Source organism: Brassica rapa, chromosome A06, assembly GCF_000309985.2.
Source record: "Brassica rapa cultivar Chiifu-401-42 chromosome A06, CAAS_Brap_v3.01, whole genome shotgun sequence".
In the NCBI taxonomy this organism is placed as follows: Eukaryota; Viridiplantae; Streptophyta; class Magnoliopsida; order Brassicales; family Brassicaceae; genus Brassica; species Brassica rapa.
In genome coordinates, this window is record NC_024800.2 from 1,760,934 (window position 1) to 1,788,609 (window position 27,676).

At 34.6% G+C, this 27,676-nt stretch overlaps 7 protein-coding genes across 11 annotated transcripts; 2 read left to right on the forward strand and 5 right to left on the reverse strand.

The window, feature by feature from the left end:
• Nucleotides 1-334: 334 nt before the first annotated feature.
• Nucleotides 335-3,519, forward strand: LOC103871314. 2 transcript variants are annotated; one of them, XM_009149549.3, is made up of 11 exons: nucleotides 335-485; nucleotides 653-811; nucleotides 883-995; nucleotides 1,076-1,142; nucleotides 1,251-1,279; nucleotides 1,365-1,458; nucleotides 1,725-1,814; nucleotides 1,916-2,111; nucleotides 2,239-2,427; nucleotides 2,722-2,910; nucleotides 3,110-3,519. In XM_009149549.3, the coding sequence occupies exons 2-11, from the start codon at nucleotides 662-664 to the stop codon at nucleotides 3,463-3,465; spliced, it is 1,473 nt and encodes a 490-aa protein (XP_009147797.1). In that variant the 5' UTR covers nucleotides 335-485; nucleotides 653-661; the 3' UTR covers nucleotides 3,466-3,519. The 2 variants fall into 2 exon arrangements, with proteins under 2 accessions (XP_009147797.1, XP_009147798.1); XM_009149550.3 differs by having other exon boundaries at nucleotides 2,725-2,910.
• Nucleotides 3,332-4,162, reverse strand: LOC103871313 (protein LHCP TRANSLOCATION DEFECT-like). Its single transcript, XM_009149548.3, has 2 exons — nucleotides 3,858-4,162; nucleotides 3,332-3,771 (listed from the first exon to the last, which is right to left on the reverse strand). Exons 1-2 carry the CDS (start codon nucleotides 4,128-4,130, stop codon nucleotides 3,514-3,516), a joined length of 531 nt encoding a protein of 176 aa, XP_009147796.1. The 5' UTR covers nucleotides 4,131-4,162; the 3' UTR covers nucleotides 3,332-3,513.
• A 4,346-nt stretch (nucleotides 4,163-8,508) lies between these two features.
• LOC117126230 (putative F-box protein At1g47790) lies at nucleotides 8,509-14,102 on the reverse strand. The gene has a single exon (XM_033273955.1). It carries the CDS (start codon nucleotides 12,260-12,262, stop codon nucleotides 11,084-11,086), a length of 1,179 nt encoding a protein of 392 aa, XP_033129846.1. The 5' UTR covers nucleotides 12,263-14,102; the 3' UTR covers nucleotides 8,509-11,083.
• Nucleotides 14,103-14,342: 240 nt separating this feature from the next.
• LOC103871318 (protein MAINTENANCE OF MERISTEMS) lies at nucleotides 14,343-16,955 on the forward strand. 3 transcript variants are annotated; one of them, XM_033273954.1, is made up of 2 exons: nucleotides 14,345-16,182; nucleotides 16,219-16,955. In XM_033273954.1, the coding sequence occupies exons 1-2, from the start codon at nucleotides 14,603-14,605 to the stop codon at nucleotides 16,727-16,729; spliced, it is 2,091 nt and encodes a 696-aa protein (XP_033129845.1). In that variant the 5' UTR covers nucleotides 14,345-14,602; the 3' UTR covers nucleotides 16,730-16,955. The 3 variants fall into 3 exon arrangements, with proteins under 3 accessions (XP_033129843.1, XP_033129845.1, XP_033129844.1); XM_033273953.1 differs by having other exon boundaries at nucleotides 14,348-16,153; nucleotides 16,190-16,955; XM_033273952.1 differs by having other exon boundaries at nucleotides 14,343-16,955.
• A 1,318-nt stretch (nucleotides 16,956-18,273) lies between these two features.
• Nucleotides 18,274-19,121, reverse strand: LOC103871319 (protein FATTY ACID EXPORT 5). The gene is made up of 3 exons (XM_009149557.3): nucleotides 18,842-19,121; nucleotides 18,668-18,755; nucleotides 18,274-18,581 (listed from the first exon to the last, which is right to left on the reverse strand). Exons 1-3 carry the CDS (start codon nucleotides 19,041-19,043, stop codon nucleotides 18,500-18,502), a joined length of 372 nt encoding a protein of 123 aa, XP_009147805.1. The 5' UTR covers nucleotides 19,044-19,121; the 3' UTR covers nucleotides 18,274-18,499.
• Nucleotides 19,122-19,674: 553 nt separating this feature from the next.
• LOC103871320 lies at nucleotides 19,675-20,317 on the reverse strand. The gene is made up of 2 exons (XM_009149558.3): nucleotides 19,978-20,317; nucleotides 19,675-19,908 (listed from the first exon to the last, which is right to left on the reverse strand). The coding sequence occupies exons 1-2, from the start codon at nucleotides 20,226-20,228 to the stop codon at nucleotides 19,812-19,814; spliced, it is 348 nt and encodes a 115-aa protein (XP_009147806.1). The 5' UTR covers nucleotides 20,229-20,317; the 3' UTR covers nucleotides 19,675-19,811.
• Nucleotides 20,318-20,470: 153 nt separating this feature from the next.
• LOC103871321 (VPS35 endosomal protein sorting factor-like) lies at nucleotides 20,471-27,049 on the reverse strand. 2 transcript variants are annotated; one of them, XM_009149560.3, is made up of 23 exons: nucleotides 26,695-27,049; nucleotides 26,347-26,556; nucleotides 26,174-26,204; nucleotides 25,902-26,083; nucleotides 25,656-25,815; nucleotides 25,372-25,468; nucleotides 25,118-25,287; nucleotides 24,521-24,684; nucleotides 24,134-24,325; nucleotides 23,966-24,055; nucleotides 23,712-23,792; nucleotides 23,490-23,633; nucleotides 23,265-23,347; nucleotides 22,889-23,030; nucleotides 22,725-22,808; nucleotides 22,415-22,576; nucleotides 22,253-22,340; nucleotides 21,752-21,826; nucleotides 21,553-21,619; nucleotides 21,291-21,390; nucleotides 21,025-21,141; nucleotides 20,892-20,948; nucleotides 20,471-20,807 (listed from the first exon to the last, which is right to left on the reverse strand). In XM_009149560.3, exons 1-23 carry the CDS (start codon nucleotides 26,809-26,811, stop codon nucleotides 20,697-20,699), a joined length of 2,724 nt encoding a protein of 907 aa, XP_009147808.1. In that variant the 5' UTR covers nucleotides 26,812-27,049; the 3' UTR covers nucleotides 20,471-20,696. The 2 variants fall into 2 exon arrangements, with proteins under 2 accessions (XP_009147808.1, XP_009147807.1); XM_009149559.3 differs by having other exon boundaries at nucleotides 23,490-23,648.
• Nucleotides 27,050-27,676: the final 627 nt, after the last annotated feature.

A 27,676-nucleotide genomic window follows, 5' to 3' on the forward strand; every position in this document is an offset into this window, starting at 1 on the left:
ATTAGCTAATTTTGCTGACCATGATGCCACATGTATAATAATTATTTAAAAAATAAAATAGTCGTTTTATAAACTATTTTTTAGAAAATGTAAAAGTATATAAATTTTATTATTTAGTAAATTAGCAAAAAAAATAATTAAATAATAAAAATTGACACGTCATCAAAAGCGTAATTCCCTAATGTGTTTTTTTTTTCCAGAGTCATCTTTGTTTCTACACCTGAACCGAACCATACTTGCCGGAGGTGAACTAAACCGATTTGGAGGGAAAAAACCGACTGGCAAATTCACTATTTAATCTCGGTCACCGGTTCGGTTCGGTAATGCTGAACATATCGGTTTGAATTAAACGATTAAACCCTAGTTTAAAATTCTGAAACAAGGTTCTGAAATTTCCCGACAGCGACTCAACTTTGGTTTCTTGTCAATCCATCGCTTCACGACGGCGACCATCGATTCATCTCTATAAACCATAGAATCCAGAGGTGAGTCCTTCTCGACTTTCATCCTGATGTGAGTAGTAGAACGAGTCACACTCGAAGTTGCCTTGGTTTGAGCTGAGTCTCCTCGTGTCAGGGCGTGTTAATACTTTAAGTTTCTACTTTGTCTCTAGTTCGAATTTGTATGAATCTGATTGTAAGTTTCCTTACAGAACAGTACCATGGATGATGATATACAAGCCAAAGCTCTAGAGGAGAAGCTGAAGAGTCAGCTTCGTCTTCTTGAGCTTGAACATGCAGTCTTCGAGAGAATGGTTTACAAGAACAAGAACCAGCATCGTAGATGCTCCTACTTTCAGTACCTTCTCAAGGTATCTATCTATCTACATGAGATTAATTTGTTTCTTGATTTCAAATCTATAATCGATTTTTATTAATTTAGGTGAGAAGGGATTTGAGGCTATTGAGAACAGCAAACATGGTGGAGATTCTTAGACCTTGCTTTCATGTTATCGCTGGGACAGGAACTAAACAGAAACTCCATGTTTTGGAGAGGTATTATGGCTTATCTTTCTTACTGATATATATGAGAATGTAATCTGAGCTTAGCTCTGATAGTTTGGGGTTTTATGCAGCTTAAAGTTGAAGAAATCTCCAAGTATCTTGGACCGACTTCGTGGAGCTCTTCATCTACTCTCACAGGTATACTCTAATCTCTCTATATTATAGAGGTTTCGTAGAGATTAGCTGCATGAACATAAGTATGAACAAGATCTGAGTTTTCTGACTGGTCATTGTGTGTTGGTGCAGATGACTGAACCCATCTTGAAGGCAGCTAGGTACTACTGATTAGTTTATGAATTAAACTGTTTTTGTGTAATTTTTTTTGAGCTAATTGCATTTGGTTCCTAATTGTTTTTGCAGTGGCATATCCGTTTTGCTAGCATGTTCATTTTTCATAGGATCTTCCATGACATTTTTGGCGCTGCTTGCTCGTCTCCGAGTGTTGATTCAACAAGTAAGTTAGACTTTCATTTTAATTCTGTCTAATCCAAAGAAACTAGAAAAACACAATTTAGTTAGTTTATGTAATCCATGATGTATTACATACATATTGTTATTGATCTTATTGTTATTATAGTGTTCATAATCTATCCACACTGAAAAAACGTTTTAGTTACTATCTGTAAACCATATGTATTAAATACACACTGTAATTTATCTTATTGTTATTATAGTGTTCATAATGTGCTTTAATTTGTTCATCGTTTTGATTTTGTGCAGATACTACTTGATGCGGTTTCAGTTTTCAACTCGGTAACCTCTACATCCTTGAAGAAACAGTCTGTGAAGATAGCTCAGGATGGGATTGAGGTCGGTCTAAGCTTCTTTGTTGGACCATTTGGTTGATTTCTCACACTGTTCAATGATCATGTCAGTAAACTCTTTTTTTTCTTCTATTTGAAACGATACAGGTGTTCCGAGAGTTTTATCCAAAGGATGAAGAGTGCTTCACTTTGTTGGACTGTGTATGGAAGACTGATAAATACGTCCTACTTGAGACATTGCAGAACTGTGAGAGTAGTAAACCTTTAGAGGAGAATGTTTCACAAGACGCTACTACTAGAGATTCGTTGGTACAGTATCAAACATCTGTTTCTTCTCTGGGAGGTAAGAACACTCACATAATTACTATTTGGTTATTATTTTTGGTTCTGTAGAAAGAACATAAATTATTTGTTACTTCTGTACTTAAACTGAAACATTTGTGCTTTTGATTGAACTGTCTCACTTGCAGAAGATCTCTCTCCTTTGCCTGAAGCTGACAACGGTGGAGTTACTGTGACAGAAAATTCAACTCCCATTGTTGAAACAGATTCTTCCAAGACTAACAATGCGTTGCAACCAGAAGTTTTAGAAAACTCAGGAGATGCTACCACTAGGGATTGTTCAATTCAGTACCAAACATATGTTTCTCCTCTCGGAGGTAAGAATTTCCACAGAGTTACTGTTTTGTCCTTTAGAGAGGATGCTGGTTATGTCCTTAGCACCTATCCAATAAGTAGGCTTATTTATACTTGTTTAGACCTTTATAGTTTTAGTACTTAACCGAAACATTTGTCTGGAATCCTGCATTTAGACTTTAGAGTTTAAAGGAATCAAAGGTTGTAGAATTTGGGTGTTAGATGGGTTTATTGGTTAAAGCGTATTAGCGTAGCAAGATCCAAAATTTTTTTTTTTTTTTTTTTGAAATACTCCACTGAAAGATTTGTTCTTGCAGAAGATCTCTCTCCTTTGCCTGAAGCTGACAGCGGAGGTGTTACTGTGACAGAAAGTTCGACTCCCACTGCTGAAACAGCTTCTTCCAAGACTAACAATGCGTTGCAACCAGAAGTTTCAGATAAGCCAGATGATGCTACAACTAGAGACTGTTCAGTTCAGTATGAAACATTTGTTTCTCCTCTTGGCGGTAAGAATCTCCACATAATTACTGTCTGGTTGTTTATTTTCAGTTTCCTAGACACTGCTGGTTAAGTACTTAGAATCGATTTGCTAAGTAGGCTTATTCTTGTTTAGATCTTCACAGATTTAGTGTTGCAAATACAGACATTCTCTGCTTTGTACTTCACTAACAATTTTGTGCTATTGATTGAATTGTCCAATTGCAGAAAATATGTCTCCTCCTCTGCCTGAAGCAGACGAAGACGTTGGTGGTACTGTTACAGAGAGTTCAACTCCCATTGCAAAGGCAGAACCAGAAGATTTAAATAAACCAGATGATGAATCTACAAAGCCACCGAGTCCAGCAAAGATCAACACAAACACAACCAAACCGAGTTGCAGAGCAACAAAGGTGGCTTTCCTACCTGTGAAAAGACCTTTCGCCGCAATAACACCAAACCCCATAGAAGAACCTCCAAGAAAGAAACAAGAAACAGGCGAGAAAGACAAGAAGGAAGCAGAAGAAGAAGATGGATTTTATAACCTACTCATCCGGGGAACTCATAAAGACAGTTTGTTCTAGCACAACATTTCTTTAAAATAAACTCAGGAACATAATATGCGCAGTTCCTCAAGCCTTCTGAGTGGAGTAGCCAAGGATCAAGTCACGTATCTCTTCACTGTTAGCTCTGTCGAGAGCAGTTCTTCCATCAGCGTCCTTAACCGAGTAGCTAGCACCAGCTCTAAGCAGCTCCTCGATCTTTGGTTTGTCACCTTCCGTGGCTGCTAACATCAGTAGGATATCGACGGGATGAATGTTTAGGTTAAGAAGAGCTTCCATCTTTGAATAGGTGCCTTCAACCGCAAGCATCCCCATGTAATTGAAATACTGCAATACACATTAAGACATTATTTCAATATTTAAAGCTTCTTCACATCTACAATGAGTGTTCGTTCAATAACTAGAAGACAAACCTGTTCAACGTCGTCTTTATCGAAGTCATCACGTGTTTGACTGCCATAGATGCCGGCACTTTCAGCATCGACGCCGTTCTTGCCGAACTTGAACCAGCAAGTGGTTCTTGAACCGTTGGAGGGTCCGAGTCTGTTGGGTCGGATTCGAAGCTTTAAGTTTCGGGTTCCGAGGAATCGAGAGGAGAGCTGCTCTGGTGAAGAAGAATGGTTGATGGGTTTGGTGGAGAAGAGTGAAGGTGCGCATGAGAAGGAGATGGAAGAACAAGAAGCCATTGCTGTTCTGTCTCTTGATGATTCAGTTGTTTTGTTATCCACTCATTTTCTCCCTTCCTATCTAAACGAATAAAAAAAAACAAATCTGATTAGTGTCCCACCGTTAGATTTCATACTGTTTTTGTGTGCCAACAAAAAAACAAAACAGTTCAAAATCCGTAATGTTGTTTTAATCCATCTACGAATCATTATGTGGCAAATTTCCACTAGTGACCACCAGCAAAAGAAATAACACAATGAATATAAGATAATTAAGAAAATTAAACAAAAAAGTTTTGGAAATAAAGTATAACTAGATTTTGACCGGCGCAGGCGCGCGGGTGTATATTTTGAAAAATATGTTGATATTTGTTTTTCATGTAATTATTAGGATTTGGAAAAATGAATCCGAGGAACATAACCGATACCGATCCAAAGATATAGTACCAAACCCAAACATAAATTGATTAAATATTCTAATTATTCAAAATTTTGTTATTTAGAGAACCAAATCTGATCCGAACCGAAGTATTTGGGTATCCGAATTTATCTAAAAATAGATTTATATACTTATATATATTAATTATTTTTAGATTTAACGTATATAAAACATCAAAAATGATACTTTTAAATTGGTTTAAATACTTGAAAATATATATAGATAGTCAAAAGTAAATATCTGAAATAGTTAAAGTATACTCAAATCACCAAAAATACTTAAAATAATTATTGATTTCGTATCCAAAATTTTAAATCAAGCCAATTGATATGTTAAGCTTAAGTATTATGACATATGTTATTCAAATTTATACGTAATATATTATTTTATTTATACATTTTGAGAAATTTAAAATATATAATGATTTAAGACTTTAAAAATAATTTAAATTAGTTATCCAAACCCAAACCAAACCCGCAAAGATCCAAATCGAACTCAAACCAAAATTGAGAAACATTCTAATAAGGCTGAAATCTTTGACCCCGAAAACTCAAAATACAAACCGATCAGAACTAAACCCGTATGGGTATCCAAAAGTCTATCCCTAGTCATTATTATATATCGTATTTTATCATCATATAATTAATCGTATTTTATATGTACCATCATATAAGTAATCATATAATTAATAGTATTTTATACATACCATCATATAAATAATTACATATATTATATTTTTAAAACTTAATATGAAATATGAAAACTATAATTTGAGTTGGTATTTCAAATTGGGCTTTGTATTATATTTTTCTTATATATATTGACAATATTTTTTTATAATGGTTATTGAAAAATAGTTTAGTAAAAATCCATTTTTGAATATATGTATATTTTTGAATCAATTTTTGATATAAATCAAATTTGAATTATTATTTTGATTTGAAATATGTATATAAAGTTTAAATTTTGTTTTATGGTTAGTTTAGAAAAAAAAATTTTAGGGAATTAGATTGACCCATTTTGGTATATTTTAAAAGTGGCCTAGATAACTTTCAATTTTTTAAAAAAACATAAGCCCATTATTTTTTTTTTCTTAATACTACTATCCTTGTTTTCAAACAAAAATATTTTTTTTTAAAAGACTGCAATCCATGTTTCCAAACACTCCAAATTTTTAAAAGTCCTATCCAAGTCTCCAAACACTCCAATTTTGTACTTGAGTTTTAATAAGATAGATTATTTTTAAACAGTTTTTAAATGATTGCTAATAATATAGTAAATTGAGCAACCCGTAGGTTCTATATATACCTCTCATTTTAAAGATTAATAAAATAAATATAAATGATTTTAAACTATTTATAAAGTGATCAATACTTTATAATAATTTCTCATTTTTGATCTTTTTTGTTAATTCTCTTTAATTTTATGAAAATAAATTTTAATTATAATTTTTAAAGAGAAATAAAAAATGAGAATGTTCAGTTAATTTCTTTTAAATGATATAAATTTTTAGGAACATAATTTTTGTTATTCATTTTATATAAACACATTACATAATTGTAATAAAAAAACTATAGAAATATTCTCAAGTAGCACAATATAAAAGAACTAATTTTTAAAAAATACAATAAAGAGTTTGACCAGAATAAGGAAAGTAGTTCCGAGTTAATCTGAGACTGGAGTTGGCCTAGTGGATGAGGGCGTTATCAAATGATAAATTATATAATAATATATTTTATAGTTAGCGTTTATGGTTTAGTATTTAGAAAAAAATATTCTAAAATAGAATTAAAACATTTTTTGACCAAACATATTTTATTCTAAAATTAGCCCGTACGATAACTATTTTTCAAAATAGCATAAGTTAAGAAAAACTAAAATTATATTTTATTTGGGTTTGAATTTAATAATTAAGATTTAAGGTATATTATTTAAGGGGTGAGATTAAGAATTGATGTTTTTGGCGTTAAAAGTAAATTAATCGTTTTATCTTTTTATTAGTGCTAATTTGGAGATTTGTTTTCGTCATGTGCTATTTTCTTCATAATTTTGTGATATCTAAAATATTTATTATAATATTTTAGGCTTGTTTAGTAATGAATGGTATTTTGAAGATTTTCCCTTTGTGTGCTATTTGCGTAATAAACTAATTTTGTTAATGTTATCTAAGGGATTAGCCCAAAAAACTATTGTCTTGTTTTTGAAGATTTTGTTTTCTATATTAGACAGTGTTTACGAAGACATGAGACTCTATGTGATTCAGTATAATAAGGTCACAATCCAAACGTCTTTTTCCAAGTCCCTTTTTGAGCCTTAACTCGTCGTTCGCGATTGCTTAAATGTTCTAATCTTGTTGATTAATGGCTTGTTCATTTGTTCATTTTTATTAAGATCATAAAAGAGTTTTGGTAATAAAAACGATAAGTCACAACAAACTGAGGAATCATAATATTATGAACAAAATAATCACCCAGACTAAAAATAAAATATGAAGAAGATAAAATAATGCAATTGAATAAAGTTACTATCATTCTAACGAAATAAAATAAAAATAAAAACAAATTGTTTAAAAAGACATAAGACTCTCTATGTGATTCATAACAACAGGGATATTATACAGACGACTATTTACAAGTCCATGCTTGAGCCTAGACTCGTCGTCTGCGATTCCATTAAACCCAACTCTATGAAACTTGTTTCTCTTTGGATCATAATATAACACATAATACAATTTGCGAAACCTATTTGGTACGTAAACGAACTCACCAGCATCCGTGATGCCTATGAAATTGAAAGCTGTTTCCAAACTCCGATCATAGAAAGGTATAGGTATGGGGAAGTCGCGACGCGACCATTCATGTTTCTCTGCATCCATCAAAGTCCACAGTATAGTGCCATCACCTGCCGTGTTATGAGTAACACAAGCTAACCTTCCCTCATATGATGCGAGTATACCACCAGGTCTACTATTATTGCATGGTAGTTTTATCACATGGAACTCTTCAGATCTCACATCAAAACTCATTATAAAGCCAAATCTCTCTGTCTTGTCACTATATGCTTTATAATAAATAAAGCCGTTAGTGCATACATGACGGGTAGGGTAAGAATTAACATAATGCTTATGGCTAGTTTTGATCCTTCTCCATGATTCTTGACCTGATCCTAGTGCGAACACCCGATACTCGTCCATGGTTTCATCAAAACGCATGCACAAAACTTTGTGTTTAGCATCAACTGGATCATATCCTAAAAAGAATGTTGCATAGTCCCAGCTCTTTTCGGGTTTGGTTAGGGTTAATAACTTTCTCGTTGTAGGGTTCCAAATTATGGGTTTTGTTTCTTCTTGAAAGCAAGAGATCAAGCCATGGACAGATACCCTAGGGAAGAAACGACGTGATTTAGGGTATGTCATATGATAACTGTGAACAGGCTGAGAAGCAATTGAATGATACTCGTTGGAAGACTGGCGGTCTTGTGGAATCGAGAAAACAAACAACCTGTCATCTCTTTTGAAGGTGACAAGAAGACTTGGCTTCTTTTGTCTGGATTGAGTTTCGAACTTGTCGAGGAAGTATGGATCGGTGGTGACAGATGACCAGAGCTTTGAAACACAACGAAACCTGCCAACAGATTTCGCAGGCAATTTTGAGAGTATCTCCGAGATTAGATCAAGAGGAAAAGAAGATCTCACAACAGATTCTTGAGATTTTGTTCTTGCTTTCTTGTGGATTTGTTCGGTTGTTTCCTGTTGACGATCCATGGTCTGTCAACCCTAATATATTCCCTCAATAAATTCTATGTTTTTTTTATCTGTTATAAACTTTCATTAGTAAATAAAAAGTAGATAGGTTCCTTTTTAACATAATAAAAGTCCTTTTTCTTTATAAAAACGGGAAAAGGGAACGGATAATTATCACTTTTGGTAGGATTTACTTCAGTTTTCTTTTAAAAAACAGTTTTGAATCTATTTATGGTTGAGACTTTTAAATAGGGGTGGACATTTCGGTTTAAATTCGGACTGATTTTAGGTTCGATTCGATTTAATTTTGTTTGGATCTAACAAAATTTTAATAAAATGAACCGAAGTTAGTTTGTTTGTGTTCGGTTTGGTTTAATTTTTTTGGTTTGCGTTTGGTTTTATTTAGTTCAGTTTTGTTAGTGTTTGTATAATTTAATCAATTTTTTTAGTTTTTTTTCTAATTCAGTTACAAAAATATAATTTTAATACATACAAAATAATCATTTGACACTAATTTTTTTTAATGTTTAAACGTAAAACTACACATTGTTATACAATGAAAATGTAGAAGAGGTAATCTAATAATTTTATTTTATTATCTTTGAACTTAATATAAGTACTATAAGTAGTATTTATGTTTTGATGATAGTGTATGAGATATTTTGTTTTTTATTGTTAATTGTATTTACTTAGAAGTAAAATGTATAAAATTATGTTTAGATATTTAAGTTAGATGGTTCAATACCTTAAATATCAATATTATTAATATATTTAACTAATAAAATTAAATAAACACTTCGATTTTTCAGTTCGGTTTGGTTTAAAATCACAAATCAAATCGAATCGTTTGGATTGATAAAACATTTAACCAAATGGTTGGAACAGATATTTTGTTCGGTTTGGGTTTAGTTGGATCAATTCGGGTTGGTTCGTTTTTTTTTCCATCTCAGACTTAGAATATTGAGATTGCATGTTTTAGTTTTGGTTCCGTTTGTTTTGCTTAACTATATAGAACACCAATAAATGAATAAACTAAATCGGTTTATTTTCTCTTTCATTAAAATTAGTGAAGACAGAGAACATTTGAAAGACCATGGACAGTGTCTTAAGGTCCCAAAGCCGACCCTCTATGTGATTCGAGACAATATGGATATTAAACAGACGACTTTTTACAAGTCCATTCTTGAGCCTTGATTCATCTTCTGCGATTCCTTTATACTCAACTCTGTGGAACTTGTTTCTCTTTAGATCATAGTATATAATATAAAACGATTTACAAAACCTTTCTGGTACATAAACAAGCTCGTCTGCATCCGTGAGACCAACTTAGTTGCAAACTATTTTCAAACTCCGCTCATAGTAAGATAAAGGCGCAAGAAAGTTTTTAGGAGACCAAACATGTTTTTTCTGCATCCTGTAAAATTAACAATGTAATGCCATCACCTGGAAGATTACTTCCAAGACAAGCCAACGTTCCCTAATATGTGAGTACACCACAATACTTAATATCATTCCACGGAAATTTTATCATATGGAACTTTTCAGATCTGACATCAAATCTCATTATAAAGCTAAATCTCTCTATCTTGTCAGTATATGCTTTATAATAAACAAGATATGAGCCCGTTGCGTTGCAACCGGATTTTTGTTTGATGTTTTGATTTAATAAAAATCATAACATAATAAATCATTTTATTATAGTATTATCATTGTTTTTTGCATATGTTGTTTGAGATTTATTTTATAATTAAAATATTTTCATACATAAGTTCAAGTTAATATTTGTATTTTATAATCATGGTCTATAGATGAGTTGTTATAAAATTTATACTAAAGATTAGAGAAAATACGATATATAAACATTTAAACTGAACACAATCCAAAATAATAAATGAAAAGTAAAAACGAAATGAACGTTAAATACACCAATCGAATCAATGACAACATTATACTATTTTTTAGGATTTTAAAAAAGGAAAATTTCTAAAAACATTACTACTAAATATTTTTTAAAAATCGTTTTTACTATTAACTAATTTTTAAAAGTAGTTTTTCAAAATTCGTTTTTATTATCTTATATATATTTTTAATCTTTTATATATTTATACACATGTCACAATATTAGAAGGATAATTATTATCAAATAATCTTTTCCAATTATCTTTTGATTAGGATTTAAAAAAAGGAAAATTACTATTAAATAATATATATAATAAGATTTTTAATATTCGTTTTTGTTAATATCTTAGTATATATATTTTTAATTATGAGATAGATTAACACATGTCACAATCTTAAATATATAATTGCCATGTGTCGCGATCATGTTAATTAGCAACTTCGAAGAACCAAGCTTTATATAATAAGATATTTTCGGGTTTGGATATAAGTGATGTATTCGGGTTATTCGGGATCCAAGTGGTTTTTGGGTGCCACATTTGAAAACCTGGACAGTGTCTTAAGGTCCCAAAGGCGAACCACATGCAGTGATTTCCAGAAGAGGCAGTTCAAGCCATACCCCAGTAATATTCTTATCCACTGAGCAGCAGTTTGCCTTAGCCTTAGTATTTGTTTGAATATGACTTGTTTTTTATACATCTTCTGATCAGATTAATATAACAAAAGCTAGTTTCTTATAACATCGTAGAAGAACTTTGATGATATTACGAAGAACAAAAACTCTCTAGATTACAATTAAAATGTAAAACCATTATAAGATACGATAAATCAAGAAATCGCATTAATTAAACGTCATTCTACAAAAGAAAAAAAAAACAGGAATTGTTCCAAGTGTTAAAAAGACATGAGACTCTCCATGTGATTCCTGACAATAGGGATATTAAACAGACGACTTCTTACAAGTCCATTCTTGAGCCTTGATTCATCGTCTGCGATTCCTTTATACTCAACTCTGTGGAACTTGTTTCTCTCCGAATCATAATATATAACATAAAACGATTTGTAACACTTTTCTGGTACATAAACAATCTCGCCTGCATCCGTGATACCAATTAAGTTGCAAACTAGTTTCAAACTCTGATCATAGTAATGAAAAGGCACAAGAAAGTCTTTAGGAGACCAAACATGTTTCTCTGCGTCCTGTAAAATCCACAATGTCATGGTATGACCTGGACTATTACTTCTAAGACAAGCGAGCGTTCCCTGATATATGAGTACAGAAAAATACCAGAAAGTATCCCACGGATATTTTATCATACGGAACTTTTCAGATCTGACATCAAAGCTCATTATAAAGCCAACTCTATCTGTCTTGTCAGTATATGCTGTATAATAAATAAAGCCGTTAGTGCATACATAGGCAGGGTAAGTGTTAACATAATGCTTATGGTTGGTTTTGATCCTTCTCCATGATTCTTGAGCTGATCCCAATGTTAAAACACAACCCTCGTCAGTGGTGTCACAAAAACGAATGCACAAAACTTTGTATTTAGCATCAGTTGGATCATATCCTAATAAGAATGTTGCATACTTCCTCAATCTTTTTTCGGGTTTGGTTAGGGTGTAAAACTTTCTCGTTGTAGGGTTCCAGATTATGAGTTTTTTTGCTTTTTGAAAGCAGCAGATCAAGCCGTGGACAGATGCCCTAGGAAAGAAGCGACGTGATTTAGGGTATGTCATATGATAACTGTGAACAGGCTGAGAAGGAATTGTATGAGGTTCGTCTGAAGACTGGCGGTCTTGTGGAATCGAGAAAACAAACAACCTGTCACCTTTTTTGAAGGTGACAAGAAGACTTGGCTTCTTTTGTCTGGATTGAGTTTCGAACTTGTTGATGAAGTACGGAGCGGTGGTGATTGATGACCAGAGCTTTGAAACACAACGACACCTGCCAACAGATTTCGCAGGCAACTTTGAGAGTATCTCTGAGATTAGATCGAGAGGAAAAGAGGATGTTGATTGTATTCTTTTTTTTTTGTTGATTTGTTCGATTGTTTCTTCTTGCTGATCCATTGTCGATCAAACCCTAATCGGCCTCCCCTCCTCTATAAGCTCTCTTTTTATCGTCGTATAGTTTCAAGATATATATATTGTTATTATCTTTACGTAAATTGCCACAAATACCACATTCATATTACCAATTTTCATGTTTACACTAATTAAAATAAAAAAAAACATTTATACCTCTAGATTTAACTAATCTAAACTTAAGGTTTAGAGTTGAGAGTTGTGGTAGAGTTTTTGAAATGTGAAATTTAGGATTTTAATAAATATATAAATAAATACTTAAAAATATAAAAAAAATTAAAATAAGTTTCAAACATAACTTTTGATTTTCAAAAAGAAATTTTGAAAAAAAAATCAAAAAAAAATTATAAAAAAGTTTGAATTTGAAAATTATAAATCGGAAACATATTTTTATATTTTTTTAAGTCTTTGTTGAAGTTAGTTCTTGTTTTTGGACAACGTTGAAGTTAGTTCAAGTGTGGACTTGGGAGAGGTTCAAGAACCTAAGACGAAAAGCTAGAGATATACCCAAAGGTGAGCCAAGAATAGCTCAGTGGGACAGTCTTCAACAAAGACATAAGAATGTGAGGTTAAGGTTTGATGATTTCGAGTGGCGTCCATACACTAAGCCTTTGAAGAACTAGAACCCACTTCTGGTTTACATTGAAGAAGCTAAGTGGGTGACTGGTTATAACAGGCTTGAATATAAGTTTGCTTCGCTTGCTAGATGTGTGAGAGTCTCTCAGCTTGCTGGAGATGGTTTTATAGAGAGATACTATCCGAATCGAGTGAAAAGGCAATTCGGTTTGGCTCAGGATCTTCCTGATTACAACAAGTCACTTGAAGGTTTCAAGCTGTATATGCCTTCTCGACTTGCTAGAGGTTATGTTACTGTAAGATACAGAGACTGGTGGGTGAAGTCAGTCTCGGAGTTAATGAGATGTGAAGAGATGCGCAAAGAAACAACTGAAACTTTGAATGGAAGGAATAGACTTAATGATGATGATGTTGATGCATCTCCCAAGGTATTGCCTTTGAGCCAAGTGGTTCAGAATCTGGAAGAAGGCTTTGTTTCAGAATCCAGAATATCAACTACAGTCAAACCTCGAAATATTTGACACTCTTCTATAAAATTTTGTTTCAAAAATATATTTTCTCCATCTTTTTAATACTTGATATTTTTAAAAAAAATATTGTTCTAATTAGATGATATTTTCAGTGTTCATTGTAAAATTTATTAACAATTTATGTGTACATGACTAATGGTATTATACAGTCTATTTTATTGTTCAAATTGTAGTTAGGTGAATACTTAATAATATTTTGCTACAGATATGCTTTCCGCATCCACTAAAGTTAGCTAGATGGATCTTGGACATCTTCTGCTAACTTTAGTGGATGCGGATGGGCGTGGATGGATGGGTCTGGGAATGCACAGTTTATGGGGACAAGGAATTTCCCTCGGTGTGAATCAGCCTTGCATTCGGAAGTAGAGGCACTGCGATGGGTGATGGAGAATATGCTGCAACATTCGAACTGCCAGAACTTCGGGACAGATTGTAAGGAACTGATAACAATGGTGAAGGACCCTTAGGCATGGCCAAGCTTTGCAACGGAATTGGAGAGGATAAAGACGCTACAGATATGCTTTCCGGATTTTAAAATCATTCACGTCCCACGGGCACACAACCAGACGGCTGATTTTTTGGCTAAGACTGCTAGATCCTTCCATAGGGAGTTATGTTTTATTGGTTGTTCTATTCCGGTTTGGTTACCCAGGCCACCTCAAGTTTGAGTAATATAATAGCCTTTCGACGTCAAAAAAAAAAGAAAAAGAATACTTAATAATATTTTTGGTGAAAAAATATAAAAAAATAAATGTTTTCTTAATCTACGTGATTAATCCTAAAATTTCATTTATTAAAAAATTGAGAGGGTAAATTTTTTGTTATTTTTATGCAATTTTTAATAGTTAACAAAAATAAGTTGTAAATTTCAAAAAAAAAAGAATTATCGTTATTCAAATAATATTAATTTAAAATTATTAAAATAATTAAACATAAAATAATGCATTTATAACCAACTTTAAACATTTTTTGGTAAACACAACAAATTCAATCATTTAGGTAGAGAGAGAAAGAGTAAAATTTAAAAACCAAAAATTAATACTTTTTGTTTGTATAGTACCGTCAACATTTATTGAGCAAGAAGAAAATAGCATTTGCTTGTTTGCCAAATAAAGCAAGTGTTACGTTCACTCTCCACCATTTTTCTCTGCCTATACATTGCAAACACTGATCACTTCTTGACTTTCTAAATCCCTAACTTTGCTTCTCCTTCTTCTCCATGGCGAACCCATCTTCATCTTCATCACATCCCATCACTGAAGAGAGAGAAGAAGTCATGGTTTTTGAGAAAGGTCACACCTTTATCAAAACCCACTTCCTAAAACCCATCGCTACCTCTTCCGTAGCCGTAGCCGAGCTTCCCCGTCAACGTCTCTCTGTTTCATCATCTCCTTCAGAGTTGCTAAAGCGCTTGTCTTCAGCAAAATCCTTATCTGGGTTTTGGGTTGCAGAGCGTCGTTTCGTCTCCTGGGTCGGAAAGATGGAAGCTTTACACGAACCCACGTGGAGAAAAGCTGGGATCTTTGAAGCCATCAAGGCCTCGACTTACAACATCACTAAGAACCCGTCTCTGCTTCTCTCTGTTTCTCAGAAATGGTGTCCTGAAACGAACTCTTTCGTCTTCCCTTGGGGTGAAGCAACGGTAACTTTAGAGGATGTGATGGTTCTCCTTGGATTCTCTGTTCTGGGCTCCCCTGTTTCGGACTCTGTACACAGCTCCGAGATGGAAGATGCGGTGGAGAAGCTGGAGGAAGCATGGGAAGAGAAGAAGGCTGGACATGGTATGGTGAGGGAAGAGCCATGGACGTCGAGATTCTTCGGTAGAGGTGATCTGGAGCATGAAGCTTTCCTTGTCTTGTGGCTTTCCTTATACGTCTTTCCTGCGATGAGAACCCGTCGCTCTATCTCGAAACGTGTTGTTCCCATTGCTGTTCGTTTAGCTAGAGGTGAAAGGATTGCTCTTGCACCTGCTGTTCTCGCTGGTGTATACAAAGACTTGGGTCAAATCAGTGGAAGATGTGATGGCAAACTCAATCTAAAGTCTTTGTTGAAGTTAGTTCAAGTTTGGACTTGGGAGAGGTTCAAGGACTTAAGACCAAAGCCTAGAGATATCCCCAAAGGTGAGCCAAGAATAGCTCAGTGGGATAGTCTTCAGCAAAGACATAAGAATGTGAGGTTAAGGTTTGATGATTTCGAGTGGCGTCCATACACTAAGCCTTTGAAGAACTGGAACCCACTTCGGTTTTACATTGAAGAAGCTAAGTGGGTGACTGTTGGTAAGAGTCTTGGTGATGAGTTTGCTCCGTTTGCTAGATGTGTGAGAGTTTCTCAGCTTGTTGGAGATGGTTTTGTGGAGAGTTACTATCCGAATAGAGTGGCAATGCAGTTCGGTTTGGCTCAGGATCTTCCTGGTTTGGTAACTCGTCATGGAGACTTCACAGAAAAAGAGGCTTGGGATGATTACAACAAGTCCCTTGATGGTTTGAAGCTGTACATGCCTTCTCGACTTGCTTCAGGTTCTGTTACTGCAAGATACAGAGACTGGTGGGTGAAAGAAACAACTGAAACTTTGAATGCAAGGAATAGATTTGATGATGATGCTGTATCTCCCAAGGTGTTGCCTTTGAGCCAGGTGGTTCAGAATCTGGAAAAAAGCTTTACGGCAACAAGATCTAGTATGCGTAGATTAGCAAACAAAGATAAGATAGGTGAGTTGGTGAAAAGTCTTGTATCTTCAAGGTGGAAGATGAAGGGAGCTCAAGAGCATGATGAAGAAGAAGAAGAAGAAGAAGAAGAAGAAGAAGAAGAAGAAGAAGAAGAAGAAGAAGAAGAAGATAACATGACCATTGCTCAAATTAGATCTAGGAGGAAGTATAGCGATGCAGATAAAGCTGGAGGAGATGTTTCTGAGCCACTTGGAAAAAGAAGGAGAAAATTTCAGGTGATGGATAGTGATGATGACTCAGGATCTTGTCAAAAGCTTGCTTCAGTGAAAATAGAGGAAAGGAACGAGGAGTATGATGAAACTGCGAGCAACATACAACAGATGACGAAGCAAGTTTGTGATGATGAGGTTAATGAAACTGGAGATACTCCAGGGAAGAGGAGTATGATCGCTGATGAGGCCAAGAAAGCAAATTGTTGGCTTCTTGAAGAAAGAGAAAAGAAGAGATGCAATGAGAAAAGAAGAGAAGATATTCTTGAAAAACTGAAACTGAGGAATCTTTCGATAAAGGAGAAAGAGTTGAAGTTGGAGGCACGTATCATGGAGGTAGAGAAGACTTTGAGGAAGATCAGAGAATCGAACACCCGAGGAAACAAGATCAAAATTGAAGCTTCTGCTTAGCTAGTTTGTGTCTGAAACTTTTCAAGAGGAGCCAAGACAACAGTGCCCCACATTTATCAATTCTTTCGGTGTGATGTTTTTTTTAGCCCTTTTGAATTAGACAGAGAAGCTTTACTTGGTTAGTATCCAAAAGAAATATCAAATGAGGGATCAATGCTATTTTGAATTCTCGGTTTATGATTTGAGAGAAAAGATAAACCGTTCGGTTTATAAAACTTTTGAATCAGTTTTCTGGTCCATTCAGGTTCGATTATGGTACAAGAATATTTCAAATGTCATTGCACCTTTCCTTGTGTTGTGAAGATAGTTTTGGAGGTGGGTTTCACCCTACTCCAGATCCAGTCCAATGCCACTGAATAACGAAAGAAGACAATCGGTCCACAAAAGTCACATGCCCATCTCAAGCTGAAAGGATGATCAATGTAAAGCTACATAGTCAAACCAAAATGTAAAAAAAATTAAGGTGTTATTCATTAATGAATTTAAGTAGAATTTAAATCTAAGGAAAATCTGCTGTTATTCAATTGTTGATTTTAATTCCTTTTTATAAATCTAGTGTTATTGATTCTTGTATTTAAAATATTTTGTGAGACATTAGTTTCAAAATACTATCACAAATGTTTTACTATATATAGTTATTATATGATTGCAAAATGGTAGCAAATCTTATGATTTTTATGAAAAAAATATGATTGTAGTTACAAATTAGTAGCAAACTGCGACAAATTATGTAACTCTTTCGAATCCATACTTTATCCAAAAAAATTAAATCTAGTGTTATTAGTTCTTGTATTTATAATATCATAAGTAAAATAATTTAAACTCTATTGTTATTCAATGTAAGAGTTGAAATGATCAGTTGAAATTTAGTTTTATTCATATATGGATTGATTTTCATTGTGAAAAGAGTTGAAAAAGAGTTGAGTGATTTTGCTATTGCCTTATGAGTAAATAAGAATCCGTACTTTACCCAAAGATTTTCAGTTGATAATCAGAGTTATCAACTCATTTTTCTTTACGTGAGTTTTGTTTTATTTTCTTCTTTTTTTCTTTCATATATATTTTCTTCCTTCTATAAAAACAGTCGTAAGTTTCCATGGTGAAATGAGTTTCCATGATGAAGCAAATATTTCAATTTTATTATTGGCACAATCTTCAATAATGGTTCCATACCTCGTAAGTTTTCTAACTGCAACAAAGAAGATATGTATTTTGTCAATTTCAACATACGTAATATGAAACATGAAGCAGAGCCCTTTTCAAAAAAAAAACATGAAGCAGAGCAGGAAAGCGTATGGTTACGAGCCTATCTGATGAGTTAATTAGCCTCCACATTGCTCTAGGATATGGAGCTCATGGACAAGATTGTTTGTTTCCCTAAGTCAAATAAATACAGGAATATCAAAAACCAATCTCACCTGTGTGATCTTTTGCTTTAGTTTCCTTTTATTTTCCCTGATTAGTATCTATAGGTTTGGTAACTTTTCTACTCAGTCATGAGATTATAGCTTTTTTGGCTCTCACAGATCAAAGCTTTTCGTATATAAACCAAGAAGACACATTTATTAAAAGCGATTAGAAACTATAATTTCAGATGGTTACATTAGGAACTATAATCTCAGATGCAGAATAAACATGTTCACCTAAGGACCAACATAAACAAATCTCTCTAAAGTGTACACCATACATAGTGTATTAAATCCAAAAATTCATATACTTGATCTCAACAATTGGAGAATACATTGAAAAAACAAGAGTGCATGAGCATCATCATTCAGCTTTCGTTGTTGTTTTTGGTATGTGGTTGCCACCGGTTAAGATCTTGTACAGGTAGAAACATGTCATGAGACCACTGCAAACACACATACAAATAGTTTGTCAGGTTATAACCGAAGTTAAACAATTAAATATCAGCTAATGTTTTGTATAGAAAATGACCTGATCCCAGAAACCAAACCAGCCGGCATGATCTTCTGAGTTTTCAAGTACCGTTGTCCCATCACGAACGTAAGACCAGCTGAAATCACTGTATCAAGAAAACAAAACCACACGTAAGATCTCGAGATCCAAATGGGAACACGACAAGATTTGAATGCTAGGACAGGAACTGACCTGTCTGGAGAACGACAGCGAAGACAGGAGACTTCTTCTTCTTCTCGAAAGCCTTGAGTGTGATGAAACCAGCGAGAAGGACGAGGAACCCAGTGCCTGCACCTCCAGCGAGAGATGCGATGCTTCCTTTCTTGAAATAACCCATAGATCCTCCGACCATCAGGAGCATCCCGTACGGGATAGTGAAGCAAAAATCGTGCATCTTCTTATTCTTCTTGTTCTTCTTGATGTGGAATGTTGCGGAGAGATGGTTTGGTTTCTTTGTCCGAACGACTAATAATGGAGATTTTATAACGAAGGGAGTGTGGTGGTTAGCGCGTGTGGAAGAAGTCCGCTTCGGCGTTTTCTTCGTCAACGGATCTCTAGAAGTTGTAATAATATTCAACAACTCCCCCCACTTATTTAGATCTCATGATGTCTCGAAGTTATCATTATACCCTCATTCTTAATCATATTTTTAATGTGATTAAGGAATGTTTTAATAAGTTTAATAATCAGATAAGATAACCTTCTCTATTACATATAGTGGTTTCATGCACCACACAGGAATAATAACTTTTGGTTAAAAAAAAACTCTTGTCTTAATCTTATTGGTCTATCTTGTACTAAATTCCACTTTAAACCTATAATCAATTATTATTTTAGTTATTATTTAGATCAACAAGTAAACGTGCTCTTAGTAGCTCGTTAAGCTCTTTTTGCTTTCAATTGTAAAATAGTCTCTTCGGATTCTATTATTTTGTATTATTTTATATTTGATTACTTTGTGGATGTATGGTGGTATAAAATGTGATTGTTAGTTACTTAGTTGTATATATATGTTAAACCTTATATGAATTCTAGATCTAGTTTTAAATATATTAGATGACACAAAATCTAACGCAGAAATTAGATGAAATGAGCTGTATTAAAGTAACAAAAACATTAATGTAACAAAGCAAAAACTTAAAATCAAGGGGACTTAAAGTTCTCAATCAGAGTCTTCCTCCTCTTCACCTTGGAGCGACTTGAAAAGCAATGACGGAACCACAAAGTTCGCTACCAAATACATTGAGATCATTGCTACACTGCAAATAAGTAAACAATTCAACACAAATAAATACTAATAAATTGGAGAGCAGAGATAAAATATGTACCTTACTAGGAGGAAGGTGGTGATATCACCAGATTCAGACGGAGGCACCACACTAGCTTTTGGTTTTAATCTGAGCCCAACTTTTGGATAGTTACAGATTTGCCATTGATGTCCTCTTAAGCTTGAAGTTGAAGGAGATGAGGATAAGAACAAGAACACTTGTTTTCTTCCCAGACTCTCTGTTTGCTTCGCGTGCCGGTTCAAGACGCTAGTACTGGCAGGTAATGGCTGATGGTAACATGCGCACAACATTTTCTGGACTCACACTTCTCTTCTCTTTTTTTCTTGACAATGTTGGAGAAAGAAAAAAAATCTAGTTGAAGATTATGTTTCCTGTCTGAATATGGTGGAGATAGATTTTGTGCCAGTCTTATGTAGCCACGTCACCATGTAATGTAATGATTTTTTTTCTTATCTTTTCCTTTTTGGCTTATTACAAGAAGCATAAATAATTAAATTTGTACGTAGCAATAACATACGTGAAGTACGTAGAGTTTGACAAAAAAAAAGATATTACCAAACTTTTGGTTTAAGACGTGATTTTGATTCACAAGATTAAAATGTGATTGAATATGAAACAACAATTGACGCGCGGTTAAAACGTTAACCCTCTCAGACGTAACAAGCTTCAAAAATGTCACATTTTCCAGGTTAAATTCAACAATGTCACACACACGCACATAATTAAACAATATTCACTTGGTAGGCAAATGAGAATCATCATAATTGGAGTGATTGCTTAGTGGCTTCAAGGTACCTGTCCGTGGCACCCAAACAACCTTTTGCTGTTTCGAGCAGTCTCAAGCAAAGTTGTGAGACTTTCTCATTCATCTGCACCAACCCAGTTAAAATGAATAGTTTTAGTTTATTCAGGAATGAGAAAAGGAAATGCAAAACTTAGGAGAAGAACAGTACAACTAGTGCTGATGATATGCAATTGCAAGCTTCAAGCGCAATGTTCCCGCGAGCAATCTGCAAATAATATCATGTAAACTTAAGTTGATTAAGAGAACAAAACAAAATTGGAATAGAGATAGTAGATTCCGACCTGTGACGATTCTTGCTCAATAGCGTCTACAAGTTCACCAACAACTAGCTGAGTCCAAGAGACAAGTTCATTCTTGTATGATGAATCACCAAAGAACAGTAAATCGTTTCCAATTATCTGCACACAAAAAAAATACATCTCAAACTCTTTCTTTAACACAAGTTTAGATTTAGATTCAGCCATCAGAAACACAGCTGCCCTCACCAAAGCATTTCAACAAATGTTTTACAAGTAATAAGATGACGAGAGCCATATATAATACATACCTCTGGATTGGCAGAACGGTAAGGCAGATTATCCTGGGCAAGTGTCGACAAGAGTGAAATGATAGCACAAAGTATTTTCACCTTCACTCTTGGCATTGCCCTACAACATCACAAAATGTCACAACCGAAGAGGCAGAAGAGGCCGCAAAACGTAATAAAGAAGAAAAAAAGACAATAAAAGCATAGGACAAAGAAGCGAATGTATGTCCATTTTGCATATCAAATATGTACAACTGAATCAAACATTACGTATCAAACATACCGTGAACTAGAGCAAGTAGCAGAAAATATGCTCTTGAGGATCTCTATCACGCCTTTCTCAGGATTACCTTTCCAATTAAATACACAAACAAAAAGCTCAGTTATGAAACTTTGAAGACGAGGACAGATGAAAGCGACTCGGTGAAAGAATCATATCTATATTGTTGAGCAAAAGCAATTCAAGAGGTTCCACAGTTTACCTGGAACCATTACCAGGAGGCTACACAATTTGCATACCACGGAGGCCATACTATCCGCATCAATTGACTTTAAACCTGATAGAGAAAAACGTACATGCTATTATACCATCAAATACCAGATGCATATCAATTTACAGAACGATAATGCCTCTACATCTACGTACAAAAATAAAAAAAGTGCCGTAATGACCAGTTGAAAATGGGAAAACAAAGAAATCTCGAAGCTAGAGTAACGAAGAACAAAGATAGTCCTATATGCAACCACCAGCCTTAGAATCGTCAACTAGCTACAAAATTTAAGCAGGTAACTGGTTATAGGGTGGCTACAATTAACAGACTAGTTTTATTACTTCTCACTTGTTCATCCAGTATCAAGTAAACGTGTCTAGACAGATAAACTCACCATCTGGTTATAGGGTGGCTACAATTAACAGACTAGTTTTATTACTTCTCACTTGTTCATCCAGTATCAAGTAAACGTGTCTAGACAGATAAACTCACCATCTGGTGGCGTCACATCCTCTAAACACTCAATAACTGACATGAGCAGTCCATCGGAATGAGAAATCAAACCACCTAAAAGCGCAACCTTTAAAACATGTTTCAGTACGTACATACTTTGACTTCTGAGTGCAAAATACTACAAATAAGAAAAAGACACACCTCAGCAGTTTCGAGGTAAAGATTTAACTGTTTTGTTGGAATTGTAACAGATGGAATGGTAACTTCGCTGAATGCTAGACAAGACTTTACAAAGTTGATATGCTTCTTTTCTGCTTTTAGTGCTTTTACTGCCATTGTGTTGCTTGAACGGACAAGTGTCTCCTGCAGCCAGTGACCATAACACAGTATAAATTATCACATCATTAAACCAAGCAATGGTGTTACCGAACAAGAATGGGACTATACAGGTAGTAGCAGTATCCATAATTGAAACTGATACAAAAGAACATTGAACTGATTGATTGCTTACCTTAAGTTCATGTACACCACTAAAGGCGTCACGACACTCCGCCAAAAACAACAAATGGCGTTCCCTTTCTGCCCCATAATCAACCTAAGCATCAAAAGTTAAGTTAAAATCAACAAACTTAACACAAACGAGAAAGTACTCAATGGTAAGTGTAACTTAGGTACCATCTCAACAAAGCGAGAAATTAAATGTGATGTCTGTCGATTATCATCATCCTTTATGTTGACGAAATCTGTAGCATCATAAAGACCCTGAGAAACTTCAAAAAGCAATTGCACGGTTGTTGAATCACATATGCAGCCATTCCTAATCCAAGGAAGAAAGAAATGAGTATACTTTAACCATGAAAGAAAAAGGAAAGTCAATACATAAGCAAAAGAATCATAATTACAGATCCCTCAAACTAGGATCTCCAATATATTTAAAGATGCAAGGTAACGGTCATCAACTTGACAACGGTTTACAATGGACTATGTGACCCATCCAGTTGTGAGAATTTCCTTTTACGTTAAAAACGATGGAAAAAGGAGAAGGCTTTACCTAGTACCCATGCTCAGGAGATGCATGTTAACACTTTTTTTTGACGTCCCAGACATAAGATCCAAGAACTCGATGAAATGATTCTAGAAAGTAAGCAAAGAAGTCATTAAACAAGACTTGATAATGAGATCATCCAAGGGATTAGACAATGGCTTTAGTTGAATGTTGGGTACTGTTTCTTTAAAGCCTGAAAGTATATAAAGGAAAGAGGGAAGAAGGTATTACCAGAGAAAGTACTTTTTGCAAGTCCTCGAAATGAGACAGCAGCTTCAAAATTATGGATTGCAAACTTGCTTGTTCTTCTTCAGAAAGAAACTTGTCACGAGCTAGAGTTACAATATCATCCAAGAGCGCATCCAAATGATTTTCCTGATACCGTTGAAACTGGTGATTAACAGGAACGAGATAAGAGATTCTCATGTACAAAAACTAACACTTCAGACTCACCATCTTGTTCTGCAACAACAGATCCACATATGCGTCCATAATTCTCAAGTAGTCATACAGCATCTGATACTGAGAAGCAGCCTGTTGCAATATTCAGACGTAAATGTCAGCATGTTTCAGGAGGAACTAAGATGCATCTTTTGGTATATGATTACACATACGTAAAGTACGAACAGCGCAGGTACATAAACTTTAAAATTTATCTATGAAGATGAATTCTTAGTTTTGTTGAAAGAAAAAGGAAACAGTAAAACCTGCATAATTTCATTGACGAGTGAACTCAGAAAACCTTCTTGAGATCTCCCTTCACACAACCTATTTCCAAGTAACCTGTAATTCAAAACCTGATCGAGGACAACATAAAAGGAAGGGTTAGAGCCAGTGGATAGTATAGCTTATTCAATCTGAAATGAGGAAACAACCTGACTGAAAGAACAATCATTGCTGCATTTAATCATATGCAGGATCTCCATAGCTTGTGAACTAACTATTTCGGATGGAAGTGCCTTGAGTAGGTGATGAAGTAAAATGGACACGTGTGAAGAGTTGTCGGACGGCTGAGATTTATTCCTTCCAAATCCAAGCTCCTCAAGTATGCCCAACACATTGTTCTCCTTTACATTAAGCAAACTTTTAGGAGAACAACCAATTCATCATAAATCAAGGAAAGAAATAACAATCTGCCATTTCTAGAAAATTCAAAACACATGAAAGTGTTATATTCCTTGTGGAAATGGGATTCTACACAACAACAAGAAAATACGAGCGAAATGCTTTCAGCCACTAACTGGTCAAGAACAGTTACTAACCTGACGTCCAGTGAGCAATAAGCACTTCATTATATACTCAATGGCTGGTTCCATCAAATTAAAAAGCAACTTTTTGTCGTCTGTAATATAGGAACACCCGTCCTTGTCCACTAAAATAGGTGCCAATACATCTTCAATATCCTTGACGCATTTGATTAGATATCCTGTTATATCATGGTCAAACATATAACATTATGTGCCTTCCTCAAAGAGGAAAAAACAGCTTACAGAACTCTAAACGTTGGCATGTAAAAGGCTACATTTAAAATTCTCAAACAGGAACAGGAGGTGGCTAAGATTATGCATCAGCATGCTAAACGCAAAAGGATAGAACGAGAAATCTCCCTGTGCTATAATCAAGTTAAACAGCTTTCCCTTAGTCTCTTCACACGTTCACTCATGACAAGGAAACTCATGACTTCTAAGATCTGGATTCGTTCCCATAACTAGCAAGTAAGTGTGGCTAGGCTACAATTATGTATTCATTTCGATTAAGAAAGCCAAGCTTGTTAAGCATATTACAAACCATTATGACTCGTCCACTATTCGTCTATCCAGTATTTATGTGAAAGAAAGAACATAGAATAAGGAGGGTACCTGAATTGCAGAAACCCAACTTCTGCATACGATGCACCATATAAAGACGACAATACAAAGATGCCAGTGGATCTGCAAGACCTCTCACCATCATGACTAAACGATCCAGAACTTCTCTGGGTTGATTAATGAGGAAACGCCAGCAAGGTAAAATTGCCAGCTCCAAGTAACTATGGGGACAGACAACAAAGCCAAAAAAATAAGAAAAAAAAGGTAAGATGAGTAAGAAGAATTATTAACGATAGAGGCTTTACATGCGGGGAAGAAGTTCTCGAACTGAACCAACTTTGCAGAACCAGTTATAGCAAGTCTCTCTTGCTTCAAGGCAGATATCATTTGCTTGAAAATCATCTGTCTTTAGCACAGGTTCAAGAAAAAAAATTATAATCCGCAACTAGAAGACTGCATGTTGTGCTATAAATTGATTGTGATCATGAACAGACTCCCAGATCACGTAATTCTAATCTTGATAACACTACGCTCATGACTAGAGGTCTTTTTATTGACAGAACTATAGGATTAGAAAAGAGATGCATACTCGGTAAGGTGCAGATCACTGTTCCATCTACATCATATTCTGCTTTCTCCTTGATCCGTTCCCACACCATATCCCCAACCATATCAAGCATGTCAGTGACTACAACAAAGACTGTAGGATAAAACTGTAAAACTGTTGTGTCCATCAGAAGTTTTGTGACCTGCAGAACAAAACACAGAATTGACCATTTTCAGAAATTTTACAGCTTTTTGTACCAAAACAGAATTGATAAGTTAGCAAATTAACCTTTATTGATAACTTTAACGATGTTACTCGATCTTCAACCTGCCAAGCTTTAGTTATTCCATCTATTAGCTCGCGTACTTTGGCTAGATATTCCTGTTGGTCCATCACTTTAGCAGTTCCTTCCAGAGAAGCCTGTTCGCTGCCTGTTTCCTCCAAATGTGGTTGAGCGGAAGGAGTCTCAACTGAGTAAATCAGACCAAGAGCTGTTATGATATGCTTGAGCTGCAACAGAAGGAAATTAAAAAGACATACTAGGCACAACAAAGACATACCTTTGGAACCTTTCGTTATTACATTAGATACCTGTAGAAAATAGGTAAGCAAGTTAGATAAAAAAGGGAAACACCAAGTCTTTCTAGCTATATGATCAGTATTGATGAAAAGGAGAAGAAAAGAAAACTCTTTTCAGCTAACACTAAGAGTTTATGCGAAGAAGAAACGTAACTGGAGAAAAAGAAATGACTTTGGAGACAGGGAAGCGCTGGATCAAGATACGTTTAAGAGACTTCCACTCCTTTGTCAGCTCCTGAGTCACCGCTTCAGTGGATAGAGAAGTATCTTCTTCTTCAACCTTGTCTTCTGCTGAAGCATTCACATCCAATCCCCTCAATGGATCAAAGAAGTCAGGAGGATCCTTATCTCTGACAGTTTTCATCTACAATTTATAAAAAGATCAAAACTTTTCAAGTCTTGTAATGCAATCAATCCGCTTTAAAGAATCAATCTCAAGGCAAAAGAGAATAGCAATACAAACTTAGAACAATTAAGTATATACTCAACAAAAGCTATTAACTTGGTGTTGACGAGAAGCAGTTGGAGAGGAAAGAGGGTGCTTTTGAGTTCTTGAGCGAGGAAGGAGATGAGATTCATGGTCAGCTCCATAGTCGCGACGCCGGAACTCGAACTCCATGGGTTGATTCTTCTCTGAGGAGACGATCTGTGATTTTGACTGGAAGAAGCCGTTACGGTGTCGTTTAATCAAAAGTCAAACCGAGCCTAACCGGGTTTATTTGTTGTCTTACGTTGATGGTTGTAAGCCGGGGAACCCCAACCAAAATTCTCAAGGGTAAACCCGAACCAAATAAAAAAAGATAGCTTGCATAATAGAATACAAATTATATATTAAATTATGAAATTATTTAATCTTGAATCAAATGGATATAAATTTTGTAAAACTGAGCTAAATGAACCCTATATAACCTAAATTTATAAAAATCAGTTGATTATTTAGTTTAATTATACTATTTTAAACAAAACCCCCCAACAAAAGCAACCCAAACATATTTTAATAGCAAATGAGATTTATTTTCTAAAACCTAAAATAACTAACTCTAAAAGAACCCAAACAAACTAAATTATACAAGTATAAGTTAATTCTAAATAAATTTTTAAATTTGACAATGTTGAAATCCACAAAAAAAAAATAAACTCAATTAAAACAATAGTTGAATACGCACCCTACAAATGGACTCAGGCCTTTACTTTCTTGAGATTTACTTACTCAATTTACCTTCGCTAAGTTATATGATAACTGAATCAAGCAAATATGTTAGTTTTCTCTTATTTATAAATAAATACGTACATATGTTAAATAGAACCAAATATGAAAATCTAAAGCATTTGTGTAATAACTTGATAAGTGTATCAACCAATTTCATAAAAAAATGTTGGAGCAATATGATTTGAATTCATCACAACTGCCCAGACGTCGCCATTGCTAGAAGCATTGATCAAGAGTCCATGAGCTCTTTTAAGCGATCATATCCTGTAGTAAC

Bases quoted from the DNA above. Each gene is read 5' to 3' on its own strand.
- LOC103871321 (XM_009149559.3), bottom strand. From the start codon at position 26,811: ATGGAGTTCGAGTTCCGGCGTCGCGACTATGGAGCTGACCATGAATCT. The intron at 25,469-25,655 runs GTATGCATCTCT...TGCTAAAGACAG, and splicing joins AGTGATCTGCACCTTACCGA to ATGATTTTCAAGCAAATGAT. The intron at 23,793-23,965 runs GTTTTACTGTTT...ATATTGCAACAG, and splicing joins TCGTCAATGAAATTATGCAG to GCTGCTTCTCAGTATCAGAT.
- LOC103871314 (XM_009149549.3), top strand. From the start codon at position 662: ATGGATGATGATATACAAGCCAAAGCTCTAGAGGAGAAGCTGAAGAGT. The intron at 996-1,075 runs GTATTATGGCTT...GGTTTTATGCAG, and splicing joins AAACTCCATGTTTTGGAGAG to CTTAAAGTTGAAGAAATCTC. The intron at 1,143-1,250 runs GTATACTCTAAT...GTGTTGGTGCAG, and splicing joins CTCTTCATCTACTCTCACAG to ATGACTGAACCCATCTTGAA.
- LOC103871318 (XM_033273952.1), top strand. From the start codon at position 14,603: ATGGCGAACCCATCTTCATCTTCATCACATCCCATCACTGAAGAGAGA.
- LOC103871313 (XM_009149548.3), bottom strand. From the start codon at position 4,130: ATGGCTTCTTGTTCTTCCATCTCCTTCTCATGCGCACCTTCACTCTTC. The intron at 3,772-3,857 runs GTTTGTCTTCTA...TGTGTATTGCAG, and splicing joins ATAAAGACGACGTTGAACAG to TATTTCAATTACATGGGGAT.
- LOC103871319 (XM_009149557.3), bottom strand. From the start codon at position 19,043: ATGCACGATTTTTGCTTCACTATCCCGTACGGGATGCTCCTGATGGTC. The intron at 18,756-18,841 runs GTCAGTTCCTGT...TTCTTGATACAG, and splicing joins CGCTGTCGTTCTCCAGACAG to TGATTTCAGCTGGTCTTACG. The intron at 18,582-18,667 runs GTCATTTTCTAT...GTGTGTTTGCAG, and splicing joins GGTTTGGTTTCTGGGATCAG to TGGTCTCATGACATGTTTCT.
- LOC117126230 (XM_033273955.1), bottom strand. From the start codon at position 12,262: ATGGATCAGCAAGAAGAAACAATCGAACAAATCAACAAAAAAAAAAGA.
- LOC103871320 (XM_009149558.3), bottom strand. From the start codon at position 20,228: ATGTTGTGCGCATGTTACCATCAGCCATTACCTGCCAGTACTAGCGTC. The intron at 19,909-19,977 runs GTACATATTTTA...ACTTATTTGCAG, and splicing joins ACCACCTTCCTCCTAGTAAG to TGTAGCAATGATCTCAATGT.